Here is a 10656-nt window from a genome sequence, read left to right as displayed (position 1 = left end):
TCTCTGTTTGGCCTGCCCTATAATAGTGGTGTTGTCCCAATCGAATTCATGTTGTTTGTCATCTGAGTGTATGGCTTGTGTATGGACTCATAACAGCACACAAACCAACAGCCACCCTCAGACAACAACTCACCAGGACAAAGGACCCGATACTCACCAGGACAAAGGACCCGATACCCAGCATGAGCAAAACCAACGTAATGTACAAAATCCCATGCAAGGACTGCACAAAACACTACATAGGACAAACAGGAAGACAGCTAACAACCCACATCCATGAACACCAACTAGCCACAAAACAACACGACCAGCCATCCTTAGTAGCCATACACTCAGATGACAAACAACATGAATTCGATTGGGACACCACTATTATAGGGCAGGCCAAACAGAGAACAGCCAGGGAATTCCTAGAGGCATGGCACTCATCCACAAATTCTATCAACAGACACATCGACCTAGACCCTATATACCGGGCACTGCAGCGGACAGCAACTGACAACCGGAAGCGGCAGATTCAAACCAGTATAAATGCTGGAGGAATCAGCACAGAAGCGCTTCACAGGAGGCTCCCAAGCACTGAGGATGTCACTTAGAAAGGGGACAAAACGTTTGCAACACAAACTCCCAGCTCGGCGAACAGAACCACAACAATGAGCACCCGAGCTACAAATCTTCTCACAAACTTAGAAATAAGATGTGGTGGAAAAACTCAGCAGGTCTGACAGCATCTATAGCGAGAGAAACAGAATTAACATTTTGAGTTTAATAAGGCCCTTCTTTGGAACACTTAATGCCAATGGCAGTTTTATGCTAAGGGAGCATGTTCAAAATCTAGACAAAAGCCATTTCTTGAATTGGGGTTAAATGTGAAAGATTAATCAGGCTAGTGTGTGCTGGTATAATTTAGTCCTTGTTTCAATATAGTACAATGTACATAAATGTAATGTTGTGAAAGGAAAGTTTTTTAATAAATAGTTTTTAAATTGATTGCTCAATAACTGAGCTTTTACTACAGTTTCAAAAGCACAGACAGATTTATTTGGACAAAATGAGCTTCTCTGTCTTACAGGTTATAGAGACCTGTTTTCTCTAGAATTCAGAAGGTTAAGAGATGATCTGAATGAAATCTTAAAGATATTATCAGTAAAATACAGGATAGATAAAGATAAACAATTTCTGCTGCTTGGGGATTCTTGATCTAGGGACATAGTCTGAGAATTAGGGCCAGACCGTACAGGAGAGATGTTGGGAAGCACTTCTGTACACAAAGGGTGGGAGAGGTTTGTAACTCTCTTTCCCAAATAGCAGTGGATGCTGGATCAGTTGTGTATGTTAACTCCAAGATAGATGATTTTGTGGTAAGCAAAGGCATTAAGGGATATGGACCAAAGACAGGGACTTGAACTTAGGCCATAAATGAGCCATGATCTCATTGAATGATGGAACAGGCTGGAGGGGCTGAATGGCCTGATGTGTTTCTACGTTCCTAAAGATGCCGGGGAGGGGGGAGCGGCAGCAGTTTCACAAAACAGAGGTGCCTCAGTACCATCACTAACAGAGGGCCATCATTACAGAGTGAAAAATATATATATTTAATATCCCACTTTAGGAAATCTTATCATACAGTCTCTCTATCCCTGACCCAGAAACTCCCAGTTCAGGTTTGATACCAGGTCTTTTTGCGATTGTCACGGCCTGACAGCGGGCAGTAAGACTGGGAGACTCTCCTGAACAGCCACTCTGCAGGAGTGTGAAGGTTATGACCTAAACTAGTTGCATGATCAGACCAGCTTAGTTACAGAATAAATCCTATTCTCCAATTTGTTTAAAGGAGAGAGTCTTTAACTTGGCATTCTTATTTGAAGCCAGTACTCAACAACGGATTCCAGGCCAGTCAAAAGCTTTAGCAGTCAGTAAGTTGGGTTTGCTTCCCTAAGTGTAGATCAATCCATTGGAAGTCCATGGCACAACCTTTGCAAATGGAGACGGGAGAAGAGGTAGACAAACTGTATTCCATTATAACTGTGAATAGAGGAATTTTTAAGGCTTTATATAAGACTTTTTAATGATTTCCTGACAAAAATTAGAAAAGGTACAGCTGGGTTTTATTGGCAGGTACCATGAATATTTTTAATAGATACTTGCTATCAGGACTTTGTGGAAAATGTTCTGACGAGAAATGATTGCCTAGAATCAAGTCAGGTAGAACTAAGAATCAACAATGATGCACTACAATATTCAACGCATTCGTAACAAACTTCACTCTCTTGCTTTTTTATTGGAGGTGTTAACCTGGCTATTATAATTGGGTTATTGTTTCTGAGCAAAATTTGATGTGCGTGTATAAAGCCGCTGTGCTTCAGTAATTCATTCCAATCATTCTGCCCCTGTTGTTTGTAGAGAAGCAATTCTTAAAATACGGACTAATAAAATAAAAGGCACGCCAATAAAGTAAACAAATGGCCCTTCTGCTATTTTACAAGTCTCGTTTGACCCTGCTGTTTAGGACTCTTTGCAATGCCACACTGATTTCAGATCAGTGGGGGAGGCAGTTAAACACAAGGTCTGTGATTGTCAGTCAGTTGCTAGGATATATGCAAGAGTGGGTGAGGATAGTTTATGCTTTCAATCTTCCTTCCTTTGCAGCATTGTATCCGTTGGCCCCTCATCCAGATGGCTTTAGGGCTAGTGACGACTCACCATGCATGCAGTTAGACAGTATTCATTTTCACAGTGAAATATGAGGGGATTTGTGTGTACCTTTTTGAATTAAATCCTGGATGGTTTTCAACCTAGAGGAACCCCCTATGTTTCAAAATTAGCTATTTCAATATGCTGTTAAATGATGTGAGAAATTATCTTCGAACATGTATTAATAACGTCTTGTGCCTGATTATTGGTGGGGGGGGGGGGGGGGGGGGGTGTTGTAGGAAGAAACTGATTCACCTGATAATGTACCGGATTGTTAAATTCATGCTAGTTTTCAGTGCAGTTTAAAGAAATAGGACTCTTCTTAATAGAGTAGTTTCAGGTTTAGAAAATGAAGCAAATAAAAATTAATAAGTAATTTAATGAGGTTATCAGTGGCTCAGTGGTTAGCACTGCTGCCTCACAGCACCAGGGACCCAGGTTTGATTCCACCCTTGGGTGACAGTCTGTGTGGAGTTTGCACGTACTTCCTGTGTCTACATGAATTTCCTCCAGGTGCTCAAGTTTCCTCCCACATTCCAAAGATGTGCAGGTTGTGGTGGATTGGCCATGCTAAAATGCCCATAGTGTCCAGGGATATGCAGGCTAAGTGGGTTAGCCATGGGAAATACAGAGCTAGGGTAGAGGAGTGGTTCTGGGTAAGATACTGTTCATAGGATCAGTGTGGACTTGATGGGCTGAATGTTTGTTTCCACATTGTAGGGGCTCTATGAAGTAAGGGGAAACCTAATTTCACTGATGTCAAATCAGTAAGTGAGGTGTTTAGGTTTAAGACAATGATCAGAGGAATCTTTTTTAGTAGCATTTTATTAGCCAATGAAAGCCCTATCAAAAAGCAGTGATGGAAGCAAAATCAATAATGGCCTCTAAAGGGAAATTTTAAAAAGTCATTGAAAAAGAAATTCAGAAACAGATGTATGAAAATAGTTTAAGGGGTTGGATCTTACATCTTCAATGGGCCAGTCTTCATGAAAACAATTACTCTCTCTCACACCTTGGTTATTACTCCAATGCAGATCTCATGTTAACCCCATGGGATGTAGGTTTGTACAGAAATGACAGCCAGCTAGTTTGGGCATTCACTGCTAGATCCATTGGATCACAGAAAAGCACATTCGGTCCTGCTGTCATGATGACAAAACACTTCATTATTCCAACATCACGAGGTTTCTCAGCTGCATTCCCTTTTGTAAATCCCTCTCTCCTGTTTTGTCCAGACTCACTTCCAATCGAAAACATGAGAATTTATGAGAATTTCTTTGTGACTAAAATTGGGACAATCCGTGAAGCCCTTCGACTGTTTCCCTTACCTTCACTCATGGACCAAACTAAACTTTCTATAAAGGTCCCCACTGCTAAACTTGTAATTTTCTTTAGTTTCCCCTCTATCTTTCCTCATGCTATCTCTGAGCTCATTGTCCATGAATCCCACCTTCAATTCCTTTGATTCTGTTCCCACTAAGCTGTTGACCATCCCAACGTCCCTTCCTGGTTCCCATGCTAGCCAATGTTGTTAATGGTTACCTTCCCTCAGGTTCTGTTCCCCTCTCCTTTCAATAGTGCATCATTACCCCCTCCTTAAAAACCCAGCCCTCCATCCTCCATTCCATTTCCAACCTTCCATTCCTGCCCAAAACTAATGGAATGCTAGCCTTCATATCTAAAGGGCTGGAATATAGGGATGCAGACATTACGCTGCAGTAACACAAAATCCTGGTTCGACCCCACAGTGAGCAGATCTGAGCACAGCACCTTAGGAAAGATATATTGGCCTTGAAGTGAGTGCAACACAGGTTTAAAAGGCTGATACCTGTCACTTCAGGGGTTATGAGGAGAGATTAGACAAGTTAAGCCTTTATCCTTCAGCATTTAGAAGGTTATGGGGTGACCTAATCGTGATCTTCAGGATATTAACAGAGAAACAAAGACAGAGAAAGGTAAACTATTTCCTCTGATTGAAGATTCTAGAACTAGGCAACATAGTCTGAGAATTGAGGTGAGGCCATTCAGGAGAGATGTTAGAAAGCACTTCCACACACAGGAATAGTAGAGGTTTGGAACTCTCTTCCTCAAATGGCGGTTGATGCTAATTAAATTGTCAAATTTAAATCTAAGATAGGCAGTTTTTAATAAAGTAAGGATATCAAGGGATATGGGCCTAAGGCATGAGAACTTCAGCCACAGATCATGAGAACTTCATTCTTACTGAATGGCAGAACAGGTTGGAGGAGCTGTCCAGACATTTCCTGTTCCTACGTTCCTAAATCTATTCCCCTTGTCTCTGATCTCCATATTTGAATCCCCTTAAGGATACTTCTGCCCCCGCTGTTGCACTGAAACAGCTCTAATCAAAGTCATAGAGATGGGTAAATGGGTATGACAAAGGTAAGCTCTTCCTCATTGTCTTTTGACATGGTGGATCACACCCTATTCCTCCAACAACTCCATTATTTCACAGCTTGATGATACTGCACTTACTGGCTGTATTTTATTCATCTATTCATAGCCATAGAGTCACTTGCTTTGGCTTCTCTTCCTGTTCCGGCACCAATGGCCTCATCCCATTTTCAGTACCCACTCAGCAGCGTTATTCATGTATGCAGCACTAGTTTCTGCAGATACACTGATTACACCTGTCTCTCTAAAATGATCCAATATCTCTAAATTGTCAGAACATCCAGAACAGGGTGAACCAGTGTTTGCTCCAATTAAGTTTTGGGAAGACCAAAGCATTTGTTTCTATCACTCCATCACAAACAGTCGGTGCTTGTACAAGACTCATATTCGAGTTTGAGATGATCTCCTGAACACGTACCCACATGATCACTCAGCCTGCTTGTTTCCATCCAAATTCACCCCTGTTTCACTCATCTCCTACTCCTTATCCATGTCTATGTTATTTTTGGACGTGACTCCTGACCAGCTTCCCACATTCTATGCTTCAAGGTTTAACCACCCATGCCCTAATCTTCATTGGATCCTGCTGTGCTTGTCGTCCACATTGGCTTATGAATGTGCAGCTTCTCAATTTTAAAATTCCCATACTTGCTTCTGAATATCTTCATGGCCTTACCAGTCTCTATCTCTCTACACCAACCATCCTTTAAAACCATCTGCACTCCCCTACATCTGGCCCCATGAGCTACTGTGATTACCTGCCTATGGCTGTCATTCCTTCAGCAGCTTGGGCCCTAAGTTCAGAGACACACTCTATTTCTGCACCTCTCTTTCCTCTTTGAAGGTTAGTTTTGAAACAAACCTCTTTGAACAAACTTTTGACCGAGCATTTTGGAGTCATGCAGTCATACAGCACAGAAACAGAGCCTTCTTTCCAACTCGTCCATGCCAACTAGACATCCCAATTTGACTTAGTCCTATTTGCCAGCGCTTGGCCCATATCCCTCTAAACCCTTCCCAATCATATAACCTTCTAGATGCCTTTTAAATGTTGTAATTGTACCAGCCTCAACCACTTCCATTGACAGCTCATTCCATACATACACCATACTCTGTGTGAAAAAGTTGTCCCTAAGGTCCCTTTTAAATCTTTCCCCTCTCAGACTAAACCTCTGCCATCTAGTTTTGGATTCCCCAACCTTGGGGAAAAGACCATATCCATGACTCTTATGCTTTTATAAACCTCTATAAGGGCACCCCTCTGATGCTGCAGGGAAAACAGCCCCAGCCTGTTCAGCCTCTCCCTATAACTCAAATCCTCCAACCCTGGTAACTACCTTGTAACTCATTTCCAAACCCTTTCAGGTTTATCAATGTCTTTCCTACAAGGAAGTCATAATATTTCCTTGCGGACTTGATTCTGTAAAATGTCTGAGGGTATCATCATGATTTTAAGGATACAACCAGTTGTTGTTGGTGTGCAGTTGGCACATTTTCCATAATATTATGGAAATCACAATCCATTAAGGCAAACTTGTAAACTAGTGTTTGGGATTTGAATCCCACCAAGACAGATGGCAAAACTAAATTAAAGCTGGAATTGAAAGCTATCCTTAGTAATCATGAAGGAGATTATCACAAATATCCCATCTGGGTTCACTTATATCGTTTATGGAGGTAAATTTGCCAACCTTACCCGATCTGGCCTACATGTGACACCAGACCCACCGCAATGTGGTCAACCCTTAACTACAGATGATGTATCAAGCTACTCAGCCCAATGGCAATTCGGGATCAGCAACAAATTCTGGGATGCCCACAAAGAGCTGAATGGCCTTTTACTGAACTGTTCAACCATGTGATCCTGTGAACTCCATACTTGTAACACATTTTAATTTCTTCATTGTTTTTAACTTTATTAATTGTCTATCTGCAGAGATAGCCATCATAGGCTTTTCATTGTACAATACTTTGTTGGGTGTAAATCCCATCATCAGAGAAGAGAAAAAAGAGAAATTGTTCGAGAAGCTCATCAGGTCTGGCAGTATCTGTGGAGAGTCAACATTTTGGTTCCAATCTTCTTCAGAACATTGTCAGTTTTGTTCTTTACACTAATATCTGAGAATAGGTCAGGTCAGTAGGAGGAGTTAGATGATGGGAATTTTGTGTTGAGTGAGTCACACTTCATTCTCTGTTCAACAGCGAGACCACAACAAGACAAGATGATGGCAAGCAGAATTTGCTCATTTTCTAATTGAGTTATTTTTAAAATGTGTTCTCAGTACTTCTGAAGAAATTGCTGAGAAATGTAATTAACCTCTCAAGGATATTTCTCACTGTCATTGGACTACTTTGTGGTTTGAACATTATTGAATTGGTTTACAGTTCACTTTTCTACCTGGCCATAGAGTCATAGAGTCATAGAGATGCATAGCACAGAAACAGACCTTCCAGTCCAACTCGTCCATACCGACCAGATAGCCTAACTTAATCTAGTCCCATTAGACAGCACTCAGCCCATATCCCTCCAAATCCTTCCTATTCATATACCCATCCTGATACCTTTTAAATACTATAATTGTTCCAGCCTCCACCACTTCCTCTGGCATGCACCACTCTCTGTGAAAAGAAGTTGCCCCTTTAGGTCCTTTTATAACTTTCCCCTCTCAACCTAAACCTATGTCCTCTAGTTCTGGATTCCTCCACCCCAGGGAAAAGACCTAGTTTATTTAATCTATCTACGCCCCTCATGATTTTATAAACCGCTGTAAGGTCACCCCTCAGCCTCCAACGCACCAGGGAAAACAGCCCCAGCCTATTCAGCCTCTCCCTATATCTCATACCCTCCAACCCAGGTGTCATTCCTGTAAATTTTTTACTGAACGCTTTCAAGTTTCACAACATCTTTCTGATAGGAAGCAGACCAGAATTGCATGCTATATTCCAAAAGTGGCCTCACCAATGTCCTGTACAGCTGCAACGTGACCTCTCAACTCCTGTACGCAATGCTCACAGGAAGATAGCTAAGAGATTTTACCTGCGTTTTTGTATCTTCAACACAAATTGTTTATTTCCCCATGTAGGAGAATCTAGGACCAGAGGGCATCATCTCAGAATAATCGTTTAACCGCAGTTACGGGTATGTTCGCCAAGCTAGGAAGTTGATTTGCAGATGTTTAGACCCTGTCTTGGTGACATCCTCAGGGTTTTGGCACCTCCTGTGAAGCGCTGCTGTACTGCATCTTCGACACTTTATTTGGTTCCATTCCTGCTGCTTCTGCTTGCTGCTTCTATACCAACCACTACAGTAAACAACCGAAGGCGGGATCCAGTTGTTGTGGTCCACATTGGGATAAACAACATTGGCAAGGCTAGGAAGGTGGATCTGTTTGGGGATCATCAAGAGCTAGGAATGATATTAAGGATCAGATCCTCAAGGGTTATAATCTGCCTGTGCCACGTGCAAATTGGCTTAGAGATAAGAAAATTAGGGAAGTAAACACGTGGCTCAGGGAGTGGTGTAGGAAAGAGGAGTTCAATTTCGTGGGGCTTTGGCATCAGTTTTGGAAGAGGAGGATCTGTTCCAATGAGGTAGTCTTCATCTGAACCAATCTGGAACCAGTGTTCTCGCAAAAAGGATAAATAGGGTGGTCACTAGGACTTTAAACTAGTGAGTTGAGGAGAAGGGCTGAAGAATTCCTGAAGAAGGGCTCATGCCCGAAACGTCGATTCTCCTGCTCCTTGGATGCTGCCAGACCTGCTGCGCCTTTCCAGCAACACATTTTCAGCTCTGATCTCCAGCATCTTCAGTCCTCACTTTCTCCTAGTTGAGGAGAAGGGAAAGGGAAAATGACAGGAAGTATGATGGTAAATGAAGAGGGAAGCAGCAGGTTGGCATGTGTGCAGGAGGGTTTAAGTACAACGCAGACTATGAAAGAATTATAAAAGAAGGTTAACACAGAAGATATTATTAGAGATGTTGGAAATCATGAGAGTATGAAAACTAGCATAAAGGCACTTTACCTGAATGCTCATAGCATTCATAACAAAGTTGATGAGTTAACAGCACAAATCATTGAATAAAAATGATTTAGTAGCCATAACAGAGACATGGTTACAGAGTGGTCACTTTTGGGAGTTAAATATCCAGGGTGTCAGACTACTTGGAAGGACAGGAAGGTAAGGGAGGTGGTGTAGCTGTGATATTCTTCAAGGAAGACATCAGGGTGGTGCTGAGAGATGAAATAAGTTTTATGGAGAACAAGGTTGAATCCATTTGGGTGGAAATTAGAAATTCAAAGAAGAAAAAGTCACTGATAGGCACAGTCTATAGGCCACCAAATAATAACATCACATTGGGGTAGGCAATAAACAAACAAATAACTAATTCCTGTGAAAATGGTATGGCAATTATCATGGGGGATTTTAATCTACATGTTGATTGGTCGAACCAGCTTCAACAGGATAACCTTAAGGAGGAGTTCATTGAGTGAATCCATGATAGTTTTCTTGCACAGTGTGCAATCTCATAATTAATTCCTCAAGAACCAATGTTCCAGGTTATATCTAATATGTGGATGTTGAAAATCTGAAACAAAAGCAGAAATTGCTTGAGAAACTCAACAAGTCTGGCAGTATCTGTGGAGAGAAAGAAGAGTTAGCGTTTTGAGTCCAATGACCCTTCTCCAGGGCTTCAGAACCAGCTTTGAAGAAGAGTCACTGGACCCAAAACATTAACTCTGTTTCTCTCTCCACAGATACTGCCATACCTGCTGACTTTCTCCAGCAATTTCTGTTGGTGAACACTGCAGGTTTCTTGATTGAGGATTCTGTGTGCTAAGCCTGCTACACTTAAACAAAACAATTCTGCTAAAATATTCTGTAGAGGTGTATTCTATCAACATCAGCTGACAATCATTTTGCCAATGTTGCACAGCATTGGATTTAAAGTTGTTAAAACTACTTGGGACTGCAAAAGACTCAACAGATATGTGTTTACTGAAGCTGTTTTTATCCCATGTTTCACACAGGGAGTTGTCGTTTGAAGTTAGATAGCATCACGGAGGCGAAAGGTGTGAAAGGACGGTCAGCCCTGCTGCCCTGTGAACTGAGTGGCCTCAATGAAAACTTAATCCAGATTATCAACATCAGCTGGTATAGGTACCTGCCAAGGGAGATGCTAGCTTATACTGATGGTGTTCAACTTAACTTGACAGCAACACAATATGTCAGACGGATCAGAATGAGCCCATTGTTCCAGGCCAACATGTCCTTGCTGATCAGCGATTTACAAAACGACGATAGTGCTTATTATCGATGTGAAATCATATGGAGCTATAAAGGGATGGCAAAGAAGAGGAGCCTTCAGAAAGATGTTTTTCTGGATATCGAGGAAGGTAAATAACAGAACGATATTGAACCAAAACAAGACAAAGCAGCTTCTGGTCAAGTGAGTAAGTGGCCCCATATCCTGGGTGTTCACTTTCACAGAAAGGGACTGGGCCCCAAAACATAACCGTGCATTTCCGTTGTTTGGAATGCTGATGG

General features: G+C 41.8%; 1 protein-coding gene across 1 annotated transcript in view; it reads left to right on the top strand.

Moving 5' to 3' along the window:
* Positions 1 to 6731: 6731 nt before the first annotated feature.
* LOC132826393 (immunoglobulin superfamily member 1-like) overlaps positions 6732 to 10656 on the top strand; it is a 70640-nt gene continuing 66715 nt past the window's right edge. The window contains exons 1-2 of the mRNA XM_060842286.1: positions 6732 to 6786; positions 10140 to 10505. Coding sequence (XP_060698269.1) covers positions 6732 to 6786; positions 10140 to 10505 — 421 coding nt within the window. The remainder of the gene's footprint in view (positions 6787 to 10139; positions 10506 to 10656) is intronic.

This window comes from Hemiscyllium ocellatum, chromosome 22 (genome assembly GCF_020745735.1).
Source record: "Hemiscyllium ocellatum isolate sHemOce1 chromosome 22, sHemOce1.pat.X.cur, whole genome shotgun sequence".
Classification (NCBI taxonomy): domain Eukaryota; kingdom Metazoa; phylum Chordata; class Chondrichthyes; order Orectolobiformes; family Hemiscylliidae; genus Hemiscyllium; species Hemiscyllium ocellatum.
The sequence above is the reverse complement of the archived record's forward strand: the minus strand, read 5'-3'. Positions and strand labels throughout refer to the sequence as shown.